This window comes from Xenopus laevis, chromosome 2L (assembly GCF_017654675.1).
Source record: "Xenopus laevis strain J_2021 chromosome 2L, Xenopus_laevis_v10.1, whole genome shotgun sequence".
Lineage (NCBI taxonomy): Eukaryota > Metazoa > Chordata > Amphibia > Anura > Pipidae > Xenopus > Xenopus laevis.
The window spans coordinates 46,751,758-46,775,820 of record NC_054373.1 but is presented as its reverse complement, the minus strand read 5'-3'; the positions used below and the strand labels follow the sequence as shown (position 1 = coordinate 46,775,820).

Genomic DNA, 24,063 nt, shown 5'->3' with positions numbered 1-24,063 from the left:
CTTCTGGGGGGGGGCAAGTTTTTTTACATGGACGGTTAAGGGGGGCCATAGCCACCAATTTTCCTATTACGTGGGGGGGGGGCCTGGCCACCAATTTTTTTTTATTTTTTACCATGTGGGTGTGGTGGGGGTGGACCTGTGGGGTGGGGAGGGCTGACCTGTAGGTGGGGCTTCCAGTGGCTGCAGCCCAGGGGGCCTAGGAAATTTTCAAGTATGGGGCACTGTGATTTCTGATGATTTCTGTATCAGAATATGGCATGCAAGCCATGAGGCAGAGAATCACTCAACCAAAGCATAAGCATTTGTACTTACCGTCTAATGACATCCACAGCCCACTTTCTTTTGGCAGCTTTTTTGCGACCAATATTTCCTCGCCACCATGACTGTATATGAATTGCTTTAAAAAAATATATAAAAAGGAAGAGGGTCATTACTTTTTACGCGATGTGCAAGAATATGGGTACTGAGCCTAAAGCTGTGATAACCTGCTCAATCTCCCTGCTAGCACCAGGGCATGAGTTACCAGGTTTTCCCTATACATAACTGTGCAAAAATGGCCTATGGTTCAAGGTCAGCTAATAGCATGCTTGTTCTATTGCAAGCACAATGTCCTGTTAATAAATGGCTTTTAACAAGTACACACCTAAATTCATTTTAAATATTGTTAAAGCAAAGCTTTTCTATATAGAACCTTCAGCATTAGAGGGAGTATGGCTAAATGCTAAATGCAATTAACTACATAACAAAAATTCTCTCAACCATTTTATAATACAAATTATAACGTAAATGTTGCAATGCCCTCTATCATTTTGGTTAAGCCTAATATGAATTTAATAAATATAAACATTTTAAATAGATAAATACATTACTGTGGTGCTTTGCATGACCTATAGTACATTAAAAGAATATAACTTCAGAATGTTAAACAATATTACATTTGTGATATACTCAAGAACACTCACCGGAATATTTCATGTGTAAGAAACTCTTGCGCTGAACATACCCCTTCCATCTCGCTTGAAGAAAAGTTGCTACAATAAAAAAGAACTAATGTTGTTTGATACCAGCAAACAGAAGAGGAGGGCAGATAATTTGAGTAAATGAAAGCTGCAAATTTCAACAGCACAGCAGGAGAAAATGTAGTGTCAGGGCACAACAGTTTTCAGAGTCAACGTTGGAGAACATACCTATGCTTTGTTTCCTCTCTTCCAAAGCATCCTCTGTTGCAAACAGTGTTTTTGGAAAGCGAATAAAGATCTTGGTTCTGAAAAGAACAATAATAATAATAATAATAATAAATACAAGTAACAGTCCTAACAAGATATGTACATACACACACATACTGCACCCAAGCAATATTATTATATATTTTACCCCAGGCACAGTACAATTACAAAAAGGCCTTCCCCATTTCCACAAATATATGTACATTAGCCCACTGTCTATAATGTATTGTTGAAGGGAATAATTTTAGTAGCCAAAAGCTAGTAGCCAAAGCTACATGTATAGTCAGACATACAGTCACAATATAAAAAGGGCTCATTTACCACTAAGTGCATTTTTGAATGCAACTGCATTGCATTTTTTTTACCCACAATACAGTGGTTTGATCCCATGATTTCAGCATCACTGCAGTCACCAGGGGGAAATCTACCTGTGCCCATGCTTTTAATAATTAACACAACAATGAACTCAACTGTGTTTGCACTTCAACGTGAAGTTGGAGGTAACAGAGCTGAAAGTCCAGTTGGCAAAATTTTGCTTTTGTTGAAATGCCTTTGCTTTTGTTAAAATGACATCATTTCCAGAGTCTGGCGGGCGAGTGACAAGTGCACTCTATTCTTTGCACAAAACTGCATTGTGACAATTGACACAGCCCGCAGTGGGAACCCTGGTGTTACTTCCTGGTAGTGGAGGAAGCTCCAGGGTCCTCCTGTGTCAATAAGTGCAACAGTGTTTAATTTGGATCAGGAGCTTGCTTTAATTTTTCATCAAGCAAATCAAAAACATTTTGTGCATAAATGGCCATTTTATTAGCTTTTCTGCTGATAAAGTACCTGATGGAATAGATCGGAGGAACAGAGAGTTTAATTGACAGGTAAAAACTCAACATTAAAGGGGTACTGGTGTATACTTCATTTTATTATGATTTTCAGATTATTTAAATGTTGTGGCTGTTCAGCTGTCAGGCTTGGAATTTTACCAGTTACTGTATCTGGTTGCAGGGCTTACTTATCCTAGAAAACAGACAGTGCTTGAAAGCCAAAAATGAAGTTTATAGCAGAAGGAAAGATAAGCACTCAAAATATTAAAATGTAGCAATTCTTTTCTTGGTATTAATTATAGGTCAGAATAAGATGACTTATAATTGGAAAACTATAAGTATATAATAAGGTTTATTTAAGACATAAAAAAAGACATACCTCCCCATTTTATACTCCTCAGGCTTGTATCCCAGGCTCTTCACTAAAACTGCCACTCCATCTTGTGCACGACCATTCCAAGTTGGCCAAGTTTCAGGACACAGTGATTTGTATCTGTGGGTTTAATAAAGCATTATAGAGTCCATAGCCAGCAACAAATGTGAAGTCTAGCCTTCATAGAATGATTACAAAATAAAAAATTTATGTTCAAACATTTACCTTTGTAGAAAGATCTCATACTTTCGTCTGTATGCAAAACCAGCTCTACGCACACGGACATTTTCAATGAGTCCCAGGTACTTCACCTGATGCCTGATCAAAACTTCGTCAAAACGAGCTTCATACATAGCAGAGAGAACACAAGAATCAGCTTAATCTTAAAGGAAAAAGATACCTCCCGAACAATGTAGGTCTCTATCAAAATATACTGCATAAACAGCTCATATTTACAGCCCTGCTTCAACTAAATAAACCATTTTTGTAAAAATATACTTTTTAGTAGTATGTGCCATTGGGTAATTCTAAACTGAAAATTGCCATTTTAAGTACTATGGGCCACCTATGATCATACAATTAAAGGTGCATACAAACAAACCAAGGGCACACAAACTCATAAGTCAATTAATGGACAAAGATCTGTCTTTTACTACACACGTCTTTCTGTTACAGTTCGTTGACATGCTAGTTAATATGACAAACAATTGGATAAGTATTCATTCTGGGGGTATAGTTTTCCTTTAAGGTGGCTGTACAAAAGTTAACTTCAGTGTAGTACAGATAAGTAGAAACCAATCTCCGGCCCCCCTCACTTCAAGAAATGCCAATGCCTTTAAGAGTGTGCAGGACAGTATATCAAAAATGACTTTGCGGTGGTCATGTGTGAAGTAATGCTGGGGGGGAGTGAAATGCCCATACTTAGGCATATCTTGCAACTTTTGCAATGATCAGAATATCTAGTACATTAAATAATCAATATCCAAAAAATTTACTCCTTAAGGCCCCCATACACTGGCTAATTAAAGCTGCTGATAGACCAAGTCTGCAGCTTATCAGACTGTGAGTAGAGCCCCCCGACGGGCTTTCCCGATCGATATCTGGCCGAAAGTCGGACAGATGCCGATCGGGCAGGTTAGAAAATCCCGTTGGATCTTGCAGTTGATGCGGTCCTGTGATCCGAATGCCCATTTGGCCTCCGTTCTGATCCGATCATTGGGCCCAAGGGCACATGATCGGATCAGCCCCACTTCAACGTGGGTCTATCGGGGAGATATCCGCTCGTTTGGTGACATCGCCAGACGAGCATAACTCTACGTCTATGGCCACCTTTAGTCACAAAAATATGAAGTTGGTTATCTGAAGTATACCATCTAATGAATCTAAACCAAAGCTACTTTTTAAAAAAAAATGTTTTAAATGCCCAGTGTGAATTTCATTATTCTGCCTGCAGGTTGTACTATGATCCAGGGTTCACAGTAGTTGCTGGTCCCTTATATACAACAAACTATTTTTGTGTGTTTGGGGCTCTGACACTCGTCTCCCATGTACAGGTCAACATTGTAAAAACGTTGTAAAAATTGAAAAGAAAAGATCATAAAAGCGCTTTTCCGAAGCATGTTTACTGAAAAACGTCCAGCCCTGTTTCCTAGTACAATGAAAACAAATCACATAAGGAATCAACCGTTCCATACCTGCCTGTTTGGCATCATTGGGCTTTATGCATCGTACATAAGAGGGCTCCTTTGACATGAGAATTTCCATCAGCTTGGACAGGCTATTTTTAAACTGAGTTGCCACCTACAAAACACAAAACCATCTGTAAATATAATAAAATATTATGATATAATAATGTAAAAAAAAAATTGTAAGATGCACGAACGTTCGATTCCCACTAACCGCACAATAATTTGACAGACTGGTTGGATTGCACTAAAATCGGTCGTTCACCAAAGAAAAATATTTGCGTCTATGGGGAGCTTTAGAATTAGAATCCTTAACTGACAGGCTGAGATGGGACAGTCAGGTTGGCAAAAAAGTCAGTTTATTAACTTTAAGTAACAATTACTTACAAAAGCAGACCTATCGGTGAAAAACGATTGACATGAGCTTTAGGTAAATTTTAATGTAGATTAAATATCTTGAAGAATAATTTTTTAGTGTCAGTATCACCTTAAGCTCTGGACTCTGGCCAAAGGAGGCCCAGGGGAAACATATAGGAACATTTGTGACAAGGTTTTTTGCTTAAACCAAGTATACAGGCAAGTCCATGGACACATTGGACTAAACAAAATTGTATTTAGTGGGCTCTTAACAAATATAGCAATCAAACATATAAGGAGGTTCAAATTAAATAAACCAAACACATTATACATCAGCATTTTCCTTAAAACACTTGTTCCCCATTACAATAGGTTCATGGTTACCGTCTCTGGTCTTTTTTTATCAGTCAGTTCTGCTCTGTCAAAACATTGATGTACAATCGGGTTGCCCGAATCACACATGACCTGAAAACAGAAGGAATAATGTGAAATGTTCATGTTCTACAGTCTCCAGGACAGGAGAACACAAGATAGGAGAACACATTTCAGCATTTAAATGCCAGTAGAAAAAGTGCTTGGAATGGTCCCCCTATGCTTTCATTAAAAGTGTCAGGAGCTACACTCACCGAGACATTATACATATTACTGGGTCCTGAATGGGTATGAGGAAAAATAAAGCTGAGCTAAGAGGAGCTGAGGATGGCCAGAATTTTGCTAACATTCTGTCTTAACCTCAGTCTTAAACTATCAGCATCTTATCGTCAGTGTATGGGGCCCTTGGAAGGATCAGACAAGTTTGAAAATTAAGTTGATTGTGGACCTCATCAATGAGGGCCGCTCCCCACAGGTCTCTGTAGGACTATTATGACCTGTTTGCCTGAGGATCAAAAGGATTTTGCCATCCGTGTTATTGGACAAATCAGGTACATCTTAAAACGTATGCTTATTATTCCCTGTATAAACAAAACAAAGCTGAAATACTAGTTATAAGGGGTTTTGATCATTTTTACACATGCTATTTTGTTGGTCATGAATATGACTACTTTGATATATGACCTGAACCCTTCCAAGATCAGAATTATTTGTACAATTGTACACCAGGGGCTTTATATTTCTCATTCTCTCATTTCTCATTAGCTTTAGTGTTTGAAGAGGTGATCAAAAGCATTGGCTTCATTATATCTATGTAAGCAGTCAGAGTTTTCCATATTAATAATGACTTGAGGCATTAAGCTACTTATAACCACTAGGCCATTAACCTATTCTATGCCTTTTAACAGTCAAAAGCAAAGGAAGATGTGACAAACAACATTGTAAGCAGCCGAAATAAAAATATGTAACTTGCTACCCACCTCTTTTAAATTGCGGAAAAGCAGATCATTGTTTTTGTCCAAAAACCCTAAAGGACATATAAATATATACAATTAATGTATCATTACTATAGGACAGTGACTACATACTTGTTAGCTTCTCCCCCACAACACTTTGTACAAAAAGAAAAAACTTCCTGGGAAGCATAAGTTGCTGAAATACATTTTCAGGTTCAAAATGTACAACTAACAAATGAATTAAACAAAACATATGAATCAATTAATCTTTACCTTACAGTGAGATATAAGCTCTTTCCTCCCATAGTTAGTGCAAGACAGCAAACTGCTTTTAAAACATCTTTCTGCTCTATTCAGTTTTACTGTACAAAATAATGTCTAGCATATGCATAGCATCATTGGGCTACGAGCATAAACGCATTCTCTTAGCCTGCTTGGAGCCTGTTTCTCGAACATGCAGAGACTTACTATATAAAATGTCCTACTGACTACCGAGAAAAGAGGATTTTAATGGCCACTATTTGTAGCAAAAATAAAACATCTTGCTAATAGCCTTTCTAAAAAAAGAAAATTCCTAATAACACCTACATCCCATGATTTTGCATTTTTAGGACTGACAGGAAATAGAAATGGGCAGCATCAGTTATTCAGATAAAAAATGGCACAGGCATCAAAAATGAAATGACATTAGAGATGATATACAAGTCATGAATTACCTGCTACACTGTAGTTTACTTCTCCTGCGTAATGCAAAAGACGGAATTCATCCCTCCCGAGAGACTTGCGCAATTTCTGGTCACCAAGTTTGTGTCTAAACAGAACAATTTAAATCATGAGTGACATGATCCAGGATTGTGATATCACTAAAATCAACAGTACAGCATAAACAACATTACAACTTATGAATGTAGGAGAAAAATGCAAAAAAACAAAAAACATGCAGGCGGAAGTCACCACATTTTATACACTTTGCACCTTTAAGTGCCATAAGCACCTGGGGGTGTAGGTACTTCCATTCCTGCACTTTGCAGATTACTACAGTCCTCAAAGGCATGTTGGATTGACTGAAAAGATGGTTATATGCAGAATGGGGGGGAATTTCATGGATCTGTTAACTACGTATTTGCTATATTTTATTAACTGTTTTTATACTCATGATATCTGGTTTAATTCAAAAGTCATACAGGCCACATGAGAAATGCGAAAGATTTCTCAGTTGGCCCTAAATCCTCTTTTTAGCACTTCAGATGCACTCAAAGGGTATTTATTTTTATATAAAAACAAAATGCACAAGAGAGAGAGATAATCAGAGATAATCAGAGATAATCAGCACATCTAAGCAATTCTCTATACTCACGTAACAAAGTGTGGGTGGTTTTTCACAGTGTCTTCAAGTTTTTCAAGGAATGTCATATCTGTGGCTTCACCAGGCCTCAAACATTCTTCATCCTATAGAGGTGCAATGTGTGAGCAATTACAGCAATAATGTATGCATCTAACTACTTACACTTCTGCTAAGCTAAGGAAACACCTAATATCAGGGCTCCTGAACTGCAGTGCTTACTCACCCCCACTCAAATGTTAAAAATGTGGAGAAAGAACCAAACCTGAATGCCAGTTAGAGAGCAGTTATGTGTTAATTTACAATAAAAACTAAAGGTCACTATAGAGACTGTTAAAATCTCTTTTTCAGATATTTGTAAGCTTGTTAACAAGCAGACTTCACAGAGGCAACAGTCACGATGTGGACCATGTTTTTACGAACTTTTATAGAATATAAGTCAGGTGAGTAGGATCATAGCTCATAACAGTTTACAGCTTTGTTGAATTAAACCCTATATTTTAGTGGAAAAGTGTAAAAAGGAAGAGAAGCTTAAGTACTGGCATATAGCATTGGTGGATGTATAAAGGCACATGCTTAAATTCTTAATAAAAGGTTACTTATTATGCCTGGTTAGTCCCTGTATAGTTGTACTCTCCCCCTTTATAATATTTACTAAATTAATAATAAAATAATATCGTCTTAAAGACACTTACTAAAATGGAAATAACACTTACTAAAATGGAAATAATCCCTTTGAACTTTTCTTCCACCAAATCACATATAATCTTGTTGTTGTAGTACTGGACAGGTTCCCACTGAAACAACAAAAAATAATTACTGATGAGAACACCAAGATGTTTGGATGGATCAACAAAAGATAATTGTCAAGGGGAAAAAAAAAAGCTGATTCCAGTTTCTATATCTCATATACAAATTAAGGGGCAGATTTATCAAGGGTCAAATTTCTAATTCATGGGAGTTTTTAAAAACTCCCATGAGCTCGAAATTTGACCAATTAATTTAGAATTTTTAACAACAAGAATTGGGCAGTTGAATTTGATAGTTTTGGCCCTAGTTTCAATTCAACTCTTGATAAATCTGCCTATAACTATAATCATCATATGATAAACTTAAACAGATGATTAATCCAACATACATTATATGCTTTATTTTTGCTATGGATACATTTAACATAAAATACTATATCATGTATTCATATATATCCTGCGTTATTCTAGCATACAGCGAATATTTAATTTAAATATTTTTTTTTCAGTTATTTGGTATTTGCTCAGCAGCTGTCCAGTATGGAATTTCCCCAAGTGGTTCATCTGGTTGTTAGGATCTTGTTTATCCTAGCAATTGGGCAGTGGTTTTAATGTGAGACTGGAATATGGACAAGAACTGAATAGAAAGGTAAGAAATAAAAACAATAACATTGTAACCTTACAGAGCAATAGCTTTTGGCTGCTGGAGTCACTGACCCCATTTGAAAGCTGGAAGGAAGCAGCAGAGGAAGGCAAAAAAAATAAAAATAACTATAAATTGTTATCTTGGTGATTATATTACAATTTTGGTGACTTTGTTGAATCTTTAGCCATTTTATTGATTTTTCAGCTCTGCGTAGATGTTCTTCACTTGTTTCTGTCCATAAAAACGATTTGGTCAATACAAAATAATCAGATTGTGATTCTGACTGCTGATTACACTTAGGGAGTTATTTATCAAGGTCCGAACTTATCTCAATATTGTTGGCTACATATTCCGATCTTAGCCGCTCAGGTTTTTAACGCTTAATTATTATTACATTTTCCTGAAAATTTGCTGGAAAGGTTTTCAGGATATTTTGGGAGGTTTTACTTGGTTTTCACAATTGTTTTGGATGTTTCACCAGAAACCTCCGAAAACTTTGGGGTTGGGCAGGAGACCCAGCGCAAATCTATAAAATCATTGGGACTTCTCCCATTGACTTATATATGCAACCTCGACAGGTCTGAGATGCCGGGATATCAGATTCAGAGTTTTCCAGCCTCGGGGTTTAATAAATTTCCAAAAAATTTGTGATTTTTGCATTTGGGGCTTAGTAAATAAATCCCTAGGTGAGAAAAAAAAAACACTGGGCTTTAGTGGTTTTATTGGATTTTAGTGATTTTAAAGGGGTTGTTCACCTTCCAAACACTTTTTTCAGTTCAGTTGTTTTCAGATTGTTCCCCAGAAATAAAGCCTTTTTTTCCAGTTACTTTCCATTATTTATTTTTTACGGTTTTTCCAAAATCTAAGTTTAAAGTTGAATGTTCGTGTCTCTGGTGTTTGAGTCTGGCAGCTCAGTAATTCAGGCGCAGACTCTAAATTGTTACAATTTTGCAACATTTAGTTGATACATTTCTCAGCAGCATCTCTGGAGTATTAGCAACTATTGTATCAATTCTAACCACTGCCTGTAATGGAACACAGATTCTGCTCAGCAGGGACAAGGATAAGAAATGTCATCAACTAAATGTATCAATTTAGAACCATTTACAGGGTCGGCGACCCCCCATCCCAGAGCTGCTTCAAAAGGTGAAAATTACACTTTACACTTCAATATTAGAAAAACGGCGACACAGAAAATAGAAAGTAGTTGGAAAAAGTCGTTATTTTTGGTGATCTATCTGAAAACAGCTAGTTGTTTGCAGGTGAACAACCCCTTTAATGTATTCCACTTTCTTCTTTGTTACTTGTTTTTGCCCATGGAAATTTCATCTTCTATATATCCATTTGGGGGTCTATGCATATTGGGCACCAAAGTATGCAGTAGACCCCTAGCATGCTTACTTAGGATGTTTTATGTTGGTAACTTAGGAAATCTGGAGCATATAATGGGGTAAAATGCAAGCTTTGTGACGACGTTCAGAAATTTCATAAAAACCGTAGCACGGCCTTACAGTTTGGTAGTTCGACGTAGAAAGACACATTTACGCATTTAGATTCCGTCAGAATGTGTACTCTCAGTTTTCTGGTATTGACTTACTAATTTACAAGGTTTACCCCACATATATCAGGCAGTATTTATTAGTAGTAAAATATATGCTATAAAATGTGTATGCACTTACTTCATTTTGGGGTCAGATACTTTAGTAATTCTATGCACAATGGGCATCAAACTGTTCAGTGGACCCCTGGCATTTATATTTAGAATGATTTTTCTTGATACCTTATGCTTTGTGGGAGATAAACTTCCAAAGTTAAAGTTTTGAGGTGATGTTTCAGAATTTGTATACATTTATTAAGTTTAGAACAGCTCTGATGTTTAATTATTAGGAGTAGAAAGACATGGTTACCCATTTTGGATTTGGCCGAACGTGTACTTTTCAAAAATATATTGTTTCCTTGGGTAAACCTACTGTTCCAGGATTTTTAGCTTTGGAATCTAAGTACGCCGTATACTGCTGTAGTGCTTTGAAAATTCGGTACTGCTGGGAGTTTTGATCTATAGAAGTCAGAAATCTCCATAAAACTATACATATCTGGTAATGGCACATTCGAGAGACATTAGGCTTTCCAAATCAGTCAAATTTTTGTGCATAAAATAAAGAATTTTTCTGGTATAAATCCCTCTACAGACATGGGATCTGTTATCCGGAAACCAGTTATCCAGAAAGCTCAGAATTACAGAGAGGCTGTCTCCCATAGTGGAAATACATAAAAAAAAACTCCTAGGTAAACTAAAAATGCCCCACAGGAAATGCCCCTAAAGTGAGAGCACAAAATGTTCAAAAAATGGGAAATTCTGCTGGTGCTTAAAGGAGAATTTTAAACGACTTCACTAATATTACAGCACTGAGAACAAAAAAAACCAGCAGCAATAATATTGTATTTCTCACAAAGTATTTGCAAATTATTTTTAACCCCTATGTATGCAGATTAATGTTTTAGCATATTTTCTATTTTATTTCTATAAGAAAGAGTCCTAATATTCATGCGTGGTCTGCCTGTATTCATAAAAATGTGTTGCCTAGAACATCTGAAAACCATAACCAGTTAATAACAGGATTTAACAACTTGTTCTAAGGTAATGACAAATGACACCATTTTGTAACAACAAAGTCACGACTGAGTGGTGCATGTATGTGGCATTCCTCTGCAGCAATTTTGCTCTTGCAGAGAAGCTATGAACATTTTTGTTAAAGGTGGTGTATCTTCTGGAAACAAATCTGAGACTAGTGGGAAGAATGACTACTTACCGCAATGCCTTCAGATTCATACTCTTCTTGCTCAGATTTTAGGGTCAATTCTATGAAAAGCTGCTGTAATTTCTCATTACAGTAATTGATGCAGAACTGTTCAAAACTGTAATAAAATGTGATTCAAATGAATGTTCCAAGGGTATAGATTTTTAAAGGAAAAAAAAAAAAATAAGGTTAAATCTAATTTACATACTTATTCATGCAATTACAATCCCACTGTTCACACTTTATTATTATTAGCATGTATTTATGAAGCACTAACATATTTCAAAGCTCTGTACATTAAATAGGTGCATACATTGAACATACAGATTTACATACTGGCCTGCCTTAAAAATTAGAAATTTAAAATTAAATGTATTTCAGAAAATATACAGTAACCTGTTTACCAACAGAATTATATTCAATTTCTTTAACTTAAACAGAAAAGCATGAGGGCATAGTTCACTGAATAAACAGAATTTTCCCCTAGATGAAAGCATAAACACAAACAGCAATTACCAATTGCTAACTTCTTATGTCTTTCTGTACATGGCAAGAAAAGCAGCAAATGCATTTATGACCACTAGATGGCGTTAAAGAAAAATGTTTCCAGTGGTAAATGATATCTCTCTCTCTCTCTCTCTCTCTCTCAAGCTACACAATATAATAAGTGAATGAGACAGAAACTTGCCTATTGTGCTGAAAAACTTCAAAACCATATATATCTAGCAGTCCAATGACAGAAGCATTCCCAATGCTGTGGATATCACTCCCCTAAAATATAAAGATGTACAATGTAATATATAAAACAACATTTTATGTAAAACAGTCTTAAAATTGTCCAAAGTAAGATTTGCCATAAGAAATTTGCCATTACTCTCTCAACATAACAAAGTAATTATTTTTTGAGCAAAGTTCATTAATATCAATCTAACATATATTCAGTCTACATTCTTAAAGTATCAGATAGAACAAAATATTTTTGAGAAGGCAACCTTCCCACTGAACTTACACCGTAACCCAACCGCACAAATATTTGCACCACCACTAAATCTAATGTTTCTCAAACTCCCAATAGCAAATCAGTGTCTATCTGCCTGCCCTTTACTTTTTCACCAGGGTAATTTTAGCCAAGAGGCAGCAAATTAACCAACCCCTGGTAAACTTACAAGCTAAATTTAAATTTTATTTTTTTTTAACTGGGATTTCAACCCTTTTAGTGAAGAGAGTGCAGCTGCAATCTCTAAGTTAGCAATAAGCCCCCTTCACCTTAGGGTCAGTAGAGGTATGGGGGAGAGGGGGGAGAGGGGGCAGCACTGGGATTGCTGCCACCACAATTGCCACTGCTTCCCACCTACACATCAAGCTATCATTAAGGGCAGAACTATATAGAGGATAAGAACAGCTAAAATAACCAGGCCTGGTTGAACATGGAACAATGTTTTTCTGCATACTACCACTAGAGGGAGAAACAAATTAAATAAGCCAAACTAAATGGCAGTGAAAAATAAAGGCTATATGGCCTTGGGAGGTCTCTGGGCATGTTCCATCCTAAATGCAGATTCCAGAAAGCTGCTACAAGAACAAAAGGAAATAAACCAGAAACAATGGGGTCTAGGTGTACTGGGAAAGGCTCTGGGCCTGTAAAGCCAGTCTGCAGTTGCCAGTGAATAACTGGAATAAGATAGGCTGGCAAACAGCAATGAAATGGAGGCCATAAGAGAAATAGAAAAGCAGAGAGACAGGCAAAAGAGAAGAGATAATGTAATGTACAGTAGAAAAGCAAAAGGGGAAGTAAAAAATAAATAGCAACTGGGAGAATGGGTTAGGAGAAAGAGTAAAAGAAATCATGTGCCATAATCCTTGTGACGCTCATTAGTCATCTTTGTGTTTATATTGCTACACTCAAAATAATGTACAGCTGCACAAAGCATGTTTTTGGCACACTAACAATGCTTGTTCACATCGATACATTATAGTCAGAGAAAAGGGAGCCATAACACTCATTACCTTGTATGTAAGTGACTTGTTAATCTTACTGACGAGCCAAGAGAAGGTGCGTCCATATATAGCCTTTGCTAAGGCATCGCGCGCATATGCAGCTTGCTCAAGATTCAAAGGGCTGTTCAACTGCAAGTGTAAGATGAAAAAATATTTTATCAAAACTACATTTAATGATCATGATCTTAAAGAGGAATTTCGCCATTAAATTAACTCATACTATTTTATAAATGTGCATAATATAAGCATACCACCACTTTCAGCAATTGAAAATGCAGCACATGGGGGCAACTGACAGTGACACAGTCAACCAATATGCAGATTTTTATTTTAGCATCTTATTTTTTTATTGCTCGTATTTATATTATATCTGAGCCCAAATAAGATGTAACGACATGGGGGAATGAGCTTGTCCCCTTTATACTTGATACAATGTAATTCTAATTTTGGTATCAAAGGAATATTAGCCATGAAACACTCACTTCTTCTCCTTTTGCAATGATCTTCTTATGTATAAGAGATTCACGCAAGACAGTAGCATCAACAGCCAATAGCTGCAATTAAAAGACAATTAAAATGCAAGTAAGAGCATCCAGAGAGTTAAAAATTATTTTAATGAAGCAGGCATTTGGACCTACATGGTTGCTAAGTATACTCTCTGGGAAATTAAACAAAGTGTAAAAATGCATAAAGTCTGCTTCCTTGTTTCATAAATGCAAAAGTGAAATTCAGGGTTTTTAATTATCCAAACGAGGAACAGAGATGCTAAGTAAAACTGCATGCTTGCACGCCATCATAACTCTGGTATTGAACACTGTTATACAGGCAGCTAGCTATCAACCATTTAAATGATTGGGAATTTTGAATCTTACACATTTATATGATTTCACAATGTAGAAACACTTGAATAAGTGACTAAACAAAGATGTTCAGCCCTACTGGATAAAAATATTTGAGCATTTCCCCGACAATAAAATGAAAGTTACGTAAAATGAATGATGGAGAGCGCTTAAACAAATAATTGCTTACTCTGGCGAGGTATTTGATTTGGTTTTCGGTTGTGACTTGAGCATGGCTGTGGTCATCTGAGGCAAACTGCACATTGCCCAAATGCAGGACACTGGCTACAATACTCAGCAATTCCTGAAATACACAAATTAAGCATGCATAGAAAACAGACTTAAAATACATAACAGAGCCTGCAAACGGGAGGTTAAAAAGTTCTCGTAAACAAAGCAATGACCAAAATATGGGAACGTGCACGAATTTATATGCACAAAAACTAACCTCTACGTCATCTTCATTAAAATTGATGATAGACAAAGCCCGTCGCACTGTCTTCCATTCATTTTTATCATTAATGGAGCTCACCCTGGCACACTGACCCTGTAGAGAATGAGCAAATGTCGGTTATAATCCTCGTAGAAGCTGACTTCCCAGCTCCCAACTTTTTCCAAACCAGACAAAATAGTTCAGACTGAGTTTTTATTCATGATTTTCTAAAGAGATGCATTTACTACCCTATCTTGTTAAATGCATAAACAAGCATATAATGGTTAGCCCACAGTTTATGTGTCCATCTATAACCTACCTTTACCAAATACTGGTAGTTTTGTGCATTTTTATCAAGACCCAGACGGCGAAGCAGTTCCTCCTCACCACCCTCCAACAGCTGGTAGAAAATATGGAAGTTTCTTTCCCCGTGGTTCTGGTGCACCACTCGTGACTTCTCCAGGAGATAGTTTAGAATGTGACCACCCACAGGGGCACCCTTCAAATACACACATAGAAAATGTTACCAGATAACCTCAAAGAGTATATTTGCTCATAGGCACACATATCTGGGTGTGAACCATGTACAAGTTAAATGCATTTACATTGTGTTAACAACAAACCTTGTAATCAAACTGTACATCCATGTATTTTCCAAATCGACTAGAGTTGTCATTCCGTAACGTTTTTGCATTCCCAAAGGCCTAAAAGCAAAAGTATAACACTATAAAAACAGATGTCAAACTAAATAGGCATAGAGTATAAAATGTATAATGAATGCATGCATGGGAATATTTTCAACCAGTAACAGTATTAAATATTGTAAATAGTCATTTTAGTATTTTTATGGAAAGCCATTTCTTTGTTTTCATCACTTATTGATTTTTTTTTTTTTGCAAAGGTAAATGACAGTCTCCATACAGCCAAGAAAATCAGAAGCAAAATTCTGCTGAGACAGACTGAAATGCAAATTATAACAATTTAATACATATACGTATAACAAAATAAATAAATATATATATATATATATATATATATATATATATATGTGTATATATATATTGCTCTATATGGGGGAGGGGGGGTCAGTTAACTAAAAATTGACTATTTGTGGAATACAGATGGACCTATTCTAAGCAGTTTTTTAGTAACCATTTAGTATAAGAGACCTTGTGAATTCCCAATATAGGAGACAGAGAGTTGCTACATCTCCACTCTCCATTTTAATCCCCAACTCTTACAAATGGAACTATTAGATAAATATAAGTAAGGGAAAAGGAGATGTAACGTAAAATAAAACATTGAAGAGATTTGACTACTATAACTTTTTTTTTTTTATCTGTAAGTTCCAACAACAGCATGTGTCACAGCAAGGAACAAAGAGCAATACAGGTCTAAACAAACGGAAATACAAAAGACAAACATAGCATAACTAAACATGTTTATTTTGTACTTCTTCCAGAGGCACATGGCCACATTTTCAGAGCACATTATTAAATTGTGTGTCATATTTACAGGCTGCCAATCGTTATCACTAACCTGCTGCAAATATGCCAGTTGCGGTTTAAGACAAATGAATAGGCTGCAAGTTGAACCAACAACTTTACCTTACAACATGAGCTTAAAATGAAAGATGTGCTTTTTCAATTAGTTGGTATTTGCTCCATTTATCAGTGTGCACTTTCTAAAAATAAATTACCTCCAAAACAGGATTGGACTGAAGGAGACGATCTTTCACAGTCTCCACCTGATCACTGGCGGGACATGTCACAGCATAGTACTGAAGGATTTTCTTGCTGGCTTCTGTCTTTCCAGAACCACTTTCTCCAGATATTAGGATGCACTGATCTTTCCTCTCTGTGCGTAAAGACCGGTAGGAGTTGTCTGCTATTGCATAGCTAAGCAAAAAAAAAAAAAAAACCCCCCTCTTAATAAATGTTAGATATTTAAGGGTCAGCGCAATATCACTCATTTTACTAATTTGCACATATTAAACAGACTAATAAGAATGTGGATAAGCTTACAAAATTTTTACTTTGCTACTTTATGCTAACATAAAAACCCAATATAAAAGTATTTTACCCATGTACACATGGAAACAGATAGACCTGCCAAACACATGCAGCTACATCAAAGCAGTGTGACCTCCAGCTTGGATTGTTTATCAAAGTAACAAGACTATTAAAACTGCAAAAGCCACATAAAAAGTTAAAGCATTCAGAAAACAAGACTGTACAAGTCATAAAAACAAGTCTAAAGTAAATAAGACTACAGTACTATAAACCCTACAAACTGTGATCTCCTAAAATAAAACAAGTCAAAACATACAGAAAGAATTTACATATTAAATGATGTTATCATAAAACAAGGATTCGTCCCCAAAATTCAGGTGCTTTTTGTTACATATTAACCTTACCTGTTATTTGCTCCCATAAATCATCAAGTAACTGTGTGCAAATGCATTGGCAGGTAGAACCAAAATACACAGGCCTAGCATTCTCACTTTCAGATTTTACAGAGGACTGTGTGCCCCTGTACAATAATTTATACGGTTATTAGGCCCACAGGCGAACTGCTGCCAATGTCCTGGGTGGTCCCCCCCCCGCCCTATAAATCTAGGGCATCAGATGTCCTTTATGGTCAAACTCTCAGCAGTTTTACGCTAATCATCTTTCATTTTGAAAGATTTAGTTTCAGGTGGCGCTGTGACATCCAGGAGGAGACAGCAGAGAGACCGTCTGTGACTTGGGCATGGACAGAAGGAGAGAGGTCAGGAGTAGACAAGTACAGTTGGGTGTTATCAGCATAAAGGTGATACTGAAGTCCAAACGACTGAATAAGTTTTCCTAGCGAAGTAGCATAGAGAGAGAACAGCAGAGGGCCTAGAACAGAGCCTTGAGGAACTCCAACAAAGAGAGGGAACGTAGTAGAAGTAGACATAAGACAAACTTTCCATGCAAGCACCCTCGTTGTTATCAAGAACTAGAAGCACATTTACACTCTCAAGTGTAAAAGGGCAGGGAAACTTTCAGGTAAATTGGGGACTGTTTCTCCAATTCCTTTTTTCACTAGTTTCCCTTCCCTGCTCTTGTACAATTTTCCAAGAAGTTGTAATGCCTATGGTACCTCCACAACCCGCAGAAATGACCTGCTTGATATGATCAGACAGGAAACTACTGTTTTCGCCCCTTGCCAAGAAACCTTCACACAAATATGTGCCCCAGTAATATGGAGTTTAGGGCAATCATCTCCCACATAGTGTTGTTTTAATATTTATGGGGAGATTATGCATAGTCTATTTACACACACACAGCATGCCCAATATTGCTGGCTGGCAGACAAGATATCAGTACTGAAATGGGGAAACAAAAGGGTCCATATCTGAACCTGGCAAAGACAACATGGGAAGCTTTGCAAGTAGCATTCATGGCTGTGCAACACATCAGTAAGAGTTGAGCCAGCACAAAGCTTATCTTGCCTCTGCTTTGACAGCAGGTCCATGTACCAGCCTTATTCTGGGGTCTCTATATACCTTATTTTTATAATCCTATATATACTGGGTATCGAACAGTTTATGGGACTTCTAGCATTCCCAGTTATGAATTGACTTTGCACCATTTTATCTGTCATGTACTTGGGTGAAAACACTAACTTTTGAATTTTGAAATAAAATTCAGATTTGCATTATAGCAGCTCAGAGGATGTACGGGTGTATCACAAATAAAGTGCAGGTAGTATTTTGTGCATGCAGAGGCCAAATGTCGGCCATAAAGATTTAAGGAAGGTAAAGGCTCATGTTATTGTATGCATATTGGGCAACAAACGGCTTTCTTATTAACAACCTTTTATCTTTGTACTCAAGGATATAAGATAAAGTGCAAGCTCTGAGATGTTGCAAAATTTGGCTGAAGTTAGCAGTTTTTATCAAATTTTGAGTATGTTAGTTTGGAGTAGAAAATATATTTAATATCTTGAATCCAAAGGAATATGTTCCAAAAATACATCGTTTACAGGGGTCAACTATTTTGTAAGTTTTTTTTAAGCTCTTAGTCTAAAGTAAAGTGATTCCTGGTGTGGTGCTTTAAAAATTCATACAACAATTGCATGGCTGTGTTTTTTTTAAATCTGTTGCATTTTTCTAACATATAAAAAAAATAATCAAAAATCCCAAAATTTTATTTATTACTTATGTAAACCATACCTAAATTCCCCTTTAAACTTTTTTTAAGGAGAAATAAAGCCTAACTAAAGAAATAGCTAGAAATTTTGTACATGTTTTATGTTTTGGGCTTCTGTACCAGACCAAGGCAACCACAGCCCTTTAGCAGTAAAGATCTGTGTCTCCAAAGATGCCCCAGTAGCTCCCCATCTTCTTTTCTGCGGATTCACTGCAGATGCTCTGTGCTGCTGTCACTTACTGAGCTTAGGGACCCACTCACAATATACAGTACACATAGAATAGAAATGTCACAATATAAGGTCGATTAGTAATTAATACAGATAATTAATATATGGCAGCACAGAAACCAGTGCAATTAACATTAGAATTTAATAATCAGCCCTGTAGCATCAACTTGTATTAGAGACAAACCTCTTTTCTGATTGATAATTTGCGACGACCCCTAAGCTTAGCTTCTCAACAGCTGCTCAGAGCCCACTGAGCATGTGAGTGTCACAGACACTTTCCAAGATGGTGACCCCCTGTGACAAGTTTGAAGTCCTGGAACATTGCTGCTATTGCCAAGCTGAAACTTTAGGCTGGTGAAATAAGTTTAGTATATAAAATGTGCCATTTTTAGCCACATTCATTTTTAGGGTTTAGTTCTCCTTTAATGTTCCAAAGAGTTAATTTACTTAGCAGTCTAAAAAAAGCATAACCTTGTCTTAAGTAACTCTTCGGCCAGATGGTGAGGATTATTTGTATCAAAGATGTGCAAAACGCTAGTACAGGTTTTGGACCTTGTGAAATCTATAAAGAGTTTAGCATGTTTACATCAGACTGATTTTATATTTTATTATTAGCACTGCCAATCTGTAGATTAAGGCAAATGCCAGAGGGGCTACTGTAAATTGTTGAAGACAGTCAATGTTTATTAAGCCTGTGGGGGTCTGTTTGGACCTCTGTGTATGCCAAGGCCTATTTTCAATCTCCGCCCAAACCTGTCAATCAGGCAATGCTTATCTAATTGTAGAATGCTCAACTATTTAAGATATATATATATCCCAACAGCTTGCATGAACATAAGAGTTTTTGTAACCTACTGCGGATACTGATAACAATACTCTACAACTACATCCAAGGGTAATAACTGAAATATTTGAGGCACATTATAACACCAAGATCTGGACAGCCCCTTATAAAAACTGATTTCCCATGGAATGGAAGCTGAATATAAATACACACATTCTTTGGGCTTTATGTTTGCATCAGCTTAGCAACAAGTAAAGTTGCAACAAAGAAAAACATTAGTCAAAAATAACACACAAAAATGTCATGCCACAAAAATGCAAATCTTAAAAAAAAAAAAAAAAAAAGTTTTCCAGATTTACAGAACAGCAAATGTGAACTGAACAGGAAAACTCCAGTAGTTTTAAGTCCACTGCCCTGCCTGGCAGTTGGAATATATGATTAATACCAGAAGTTCGCAAACTGCTTCTTTAAAATAAGTTAACAGCCATGTCATCAGACCAGATAAAATAGCCCTGGCTTTTATCTGAGTGTCTGATGCTCCTGGGCCTGGAATAATTCTATTTAAATAAAATGCAACGCTAACTTGCCTCATATGACAGAGCACATTACAACTTTCAAAAACTATAAATACAAACATTCCAATACCCTAGTAGGAGGAACAGTAATGATTTTACATGTATAGTTTTAGTCTGATGTGGAAAGAATGTTTCTGCTAATAATCCTACCAAGAAATCAGTAGGGCAAAAGAATATCCTTTCCTAACCTGGTGAAAAGCAAACGCTGAGAAAGTATATATGTAGACAATAATGGCATTATCTAATGTGCAGAGTGGGCAGAGTCCGGGCTGGGAGTGGTAGAGTCGGGCAAGTGGGCGGGAGGATGGGCGCTGGGCCCCTCTTAAGATTTTTTTGCAGGGGGGCCCAGCGCACTCTAGTTACACCACTGGTGCTGATGCAAGGTTCAAGCTCAAAAGAAAGGAATTGAATTGGCAGACATTTTTGTTTCAGATAAACTGCTATCTGATAGGATGACAGAACTGTCTAGCAATACTCCCTTCGCCATGAGCTCCATCCAAGCAAAAATAATTAGCTAGGGTCAAAATCTGCCATAAGATCCTAGGCAGACATGACAACTAGGAATTGATGCTTGAAATGTTGTGTCAAATCCAAAGGCTCTGTCTTCAATATACAGCTACGTGACTTGTTATCCAGAATGCTCGGGACCTTTCCGTAATTTGGATCCTCATAACTTAAGTCTACTAGAAAATAATCTAAAGAATAAATAACCCCGATACGATGGTTTTGCCTTTATTTCTTAATAAAGAATTAGCGATTTCAACGTTTCATTTGTTTTTGTTTTTTTTCATTGTATACTAACGAATTAGCGCTTTAACAGACTGTTATGACTTGAAAATAATGGGAGCTCAATACTGAAGTGTTTTTTTCTTTCTACAATAACTAAATACTTAATTTCCATGAACGGTCCATGTTTATCATTGACAGCCCTGCATCAGACACCTAAACATGGCAGGGTTTTGGGTGGATTAGAACATGTATGGGCATGGCCCAAGGAGGATCTGGGTTGTGTCCCAAAAATGTCTACTTGTAGACTAATGTTGACATTTGTTTTCATTGAGATTTCAACATATCAAACATTTACGACATCCCAGAGCCAATTTTCTTTTACAGGTCCCAAAAATTAGCCTATTACAATATAAAGGGCAAATAAAAGCTTTCGAGGCATGATTGACCCTTGTTAGAGGAATGCAAGCTATTACTGTTGCACAGCAATCATATGACTGCCATGCAGACACTCTATGTTTTGTATTAGATTTTTGACTATGGAAGAACGATCAGATCCAGAGGAATGGGAAACAATTAAATAAATTGCATCTCTATTAAGTATAAAAGTGTAAATGAGCACTACAATTGACAAACAAGTGAAATTATTTTTCCCTGACATTGCGGTTTAAAAGAAAAACAAAAATAAAGTGACATTTTACTTACATGTGAGGTGATACTTCATAGAAGCTGACCCCTCGGTATCTTTCCATGTGCTGCTTGCTGTAGATCTCCAGCTCTTTATATGGGTTGACAGAGACCAACACTGACCCAATATACGTCTTAAGAGAGAGGAACGGGATAAATGTATGAGCTAGTACAAACGCAACTTACTACTATGTATCTCATAGTCAGAGAAAGTCAAACACTTTGTGATATAACAAAGGAAAAAAAGTGTCAATATAAAGTTTAATAACAATGTAGTTAATGTCTAGTAACCCTCATTCTTAAAAAAACTAAAAAACTTTAAACCATTTAAAAGTTTTATTTGCAAAAACAGCATGCCTTTCTAAAATTCTTGCCCCCAATTTAGTCACTTCACTGACCCACATTCTAATTTTGAAATCTACAGGAAAGGAACAGTTATAAATTTAAAGGGAATTCCAAATTGCTAAAAAATACGTTAAATACATCATTACATAAGATTGCTAATGAAACAAATAGTGTCAACCTCTTGCTGAAGTAAGATGGAGATGTTAAAAGGGATTCTGTCATGAGTTGATGGTGTAATTACACTGTTCACACTCCAAATAATTCACTCTACCATGTAAAATTTAATTCCTGAACCAACAAGTATTTTTTTTTGTTGTCATATTGGTGTGTAGGCAGCCATCTCAGGTCATTTTGCCTGGTCATGTGCTTTCAGACAGAACCAGCACTTCACGATGGGCTGCTGGGGACGGTAAGGGAGGGGATGAGATCACTCCAACTTGCAGTGCAGCAGTAAAGAGTGACTGAAGTTTATCAGAACACAAGTCACATGACTAGGGGCTCCTGGGAAACTGACAATATGTATATCCCCATGTCAGATTTCAAAATTAAATGTAAAAAATTCAGTTTGCTCTTTTGAAAAATGGATTTCAGTGCAGAAGTTTACTGGAGTAGCACTATTAACTGATGCATGTTTTCCCATGACAGCATCCCTTAATTTGTTGGTACAACTGAACTCGGTACAACTATACAGAACTTTGTTGGTCCTCTGTTGGTAAAAATATTAACTACTATTATAATTAACTGCACTAGAGTAACCAACCCTAGTTGCTGATTGGTCGCTATGTAGCCCTGCATCAAGACCAACATTTACCATTTAACTGTATGATAACCCAATTACAGGCTATTAAAAATCTTATAATTAAATGGAAACTATGTCAACATGTAGAAAGCGCTCTAAAAAAAAACTCCAGGCGAACACTGCTGGGCTCTAGAAACACCCCCAGCCCAGTGAGGGAGAACTTGAGCTAAAATGAAGGCCCTCAGTGGGAAGGTCTCCCCTAATGTATGCTGCGTAACCACATAAATTGGGGCTTCTCAGATACCTGTGGCAGCAGCAATGCCCCCTGGCATTTTATAGGTAGGTTGGCGACAGCAGCCCAATCAGCAACTTCAGGGCAATGTAACAAAGAAGAAAAAAAAAAACAGCAACAGACTTAACAATAACTATTAAGACATAAAGGACTACTCTGGCACCTCTCAGGAGAAAGCACATAATTGGGTAAATGCCAAGGCATTTTAGATCTGGTCCTTTAAAAATGTACAATGTACAGAACATTATGGTAATATTAGAGCACAGCCAGAGTTAAATTTAAATCAGCTGCACAATAAACACCCTAGGTAGAGCTAAAAGTTGTTTATGAAAAAATTCTACGTTAAATACGAAAAAATTCCATGCTGTTTTTTTCCCATTTGTGGCATAGAGTTTGACGGAGTCCTGGACAAGCTGTTCCATTAGGAACAATAGCAAACTTTATTCCATGCTGAGTTTGCACTTCTTACCCCAAGTCCCTCCTATCTAATGTCCCTGGCTCCAAGCACTTACACAACACACATATAAGCAAAGGTCCTCTTTAACTTCCCCAGTGTATAAGTATAAAAAATAATGCATTGCTTGCCAAATTACATGTTCGGTGCAGGAATCGGGGTGTTAAAAATCAACATGTTTGCAAATGCACAGCTATATTTTATTTAACAAACTTTAAAACACACAAAGATAATAGTAAAAGTGGCATGTTCTACAGTTGGGGACACCTTATTAACGCCAGTATGGGATACAGGGTATGGGATCTATTATCCAGAATACTTGGGATCTGGCATTTTCTGGATAAGTATATAATGTGGATCACTGTACTTACTAAAAACATTTAAACATTAAATGAACCCAATAGGATTGTTTTGCCACCAACACCGATTCATGCAGTTTAGTTACCATCAAGTACAAGATAC

General features: G+C 36.7%; 1 protein-coding gene across 1 annotated transcript in view; it reads right to left on the bottom strand.

The window, feature by feature from the left end:
- Positions 1-24,063, bottom strand: part of myo1c.L (myosin IC L homeolog) — a gene marked incomplete at its 5' end in the record, with an annotated part of 47,775 nt that overhangs the window by 12,535 nt on the left and 11,177 nt on the right. The window contains 21 exon segments of the mRNA NM_001089049.1: positions 313-397; positions 963-1,031; positions 1,188-1,264; positions 2,424-2,537; positions 2,643-2,760; positions 4,112-4,217; positions 4,844-4,924; positions 5,812-5,858; positions 6,504-6,598; positions 7,145-7,236; positions 7,846-7,926; positions 11,335-11,440; positions 12,011-12,093; positions 13,330-13,449; positions 13,803-13,874; positions 14,350-14,463; positions 14,608-14,706; positions 14,912-15,091; positions 15,216-15,296; positions 16,292-16,490; positions 21,790-21,905. Coding sequence (NP_001082518.1) covers positions 313-397; positions 963-1,031; positions 1,188-1,264; positions 2,424-2,537; positions 2,643-2,760; positions 4,112-4,217; positions 4,844-4,924; positions 5,812-5,858; positions 6,504-6,598; positions 7,145-7,236; positions 7,846-7,926; positions 11,335-11,440; positions 12,011-12,093; positions 13,330-13,449; positions 13,803-13,874; positions 14,350-14,463; positions 14,608-14,706; positions 14,912-15,091; positions 15,216-15,296; positions 16,292-16,490; positions 21,790-21,905 — 2,135 coding nt within the window.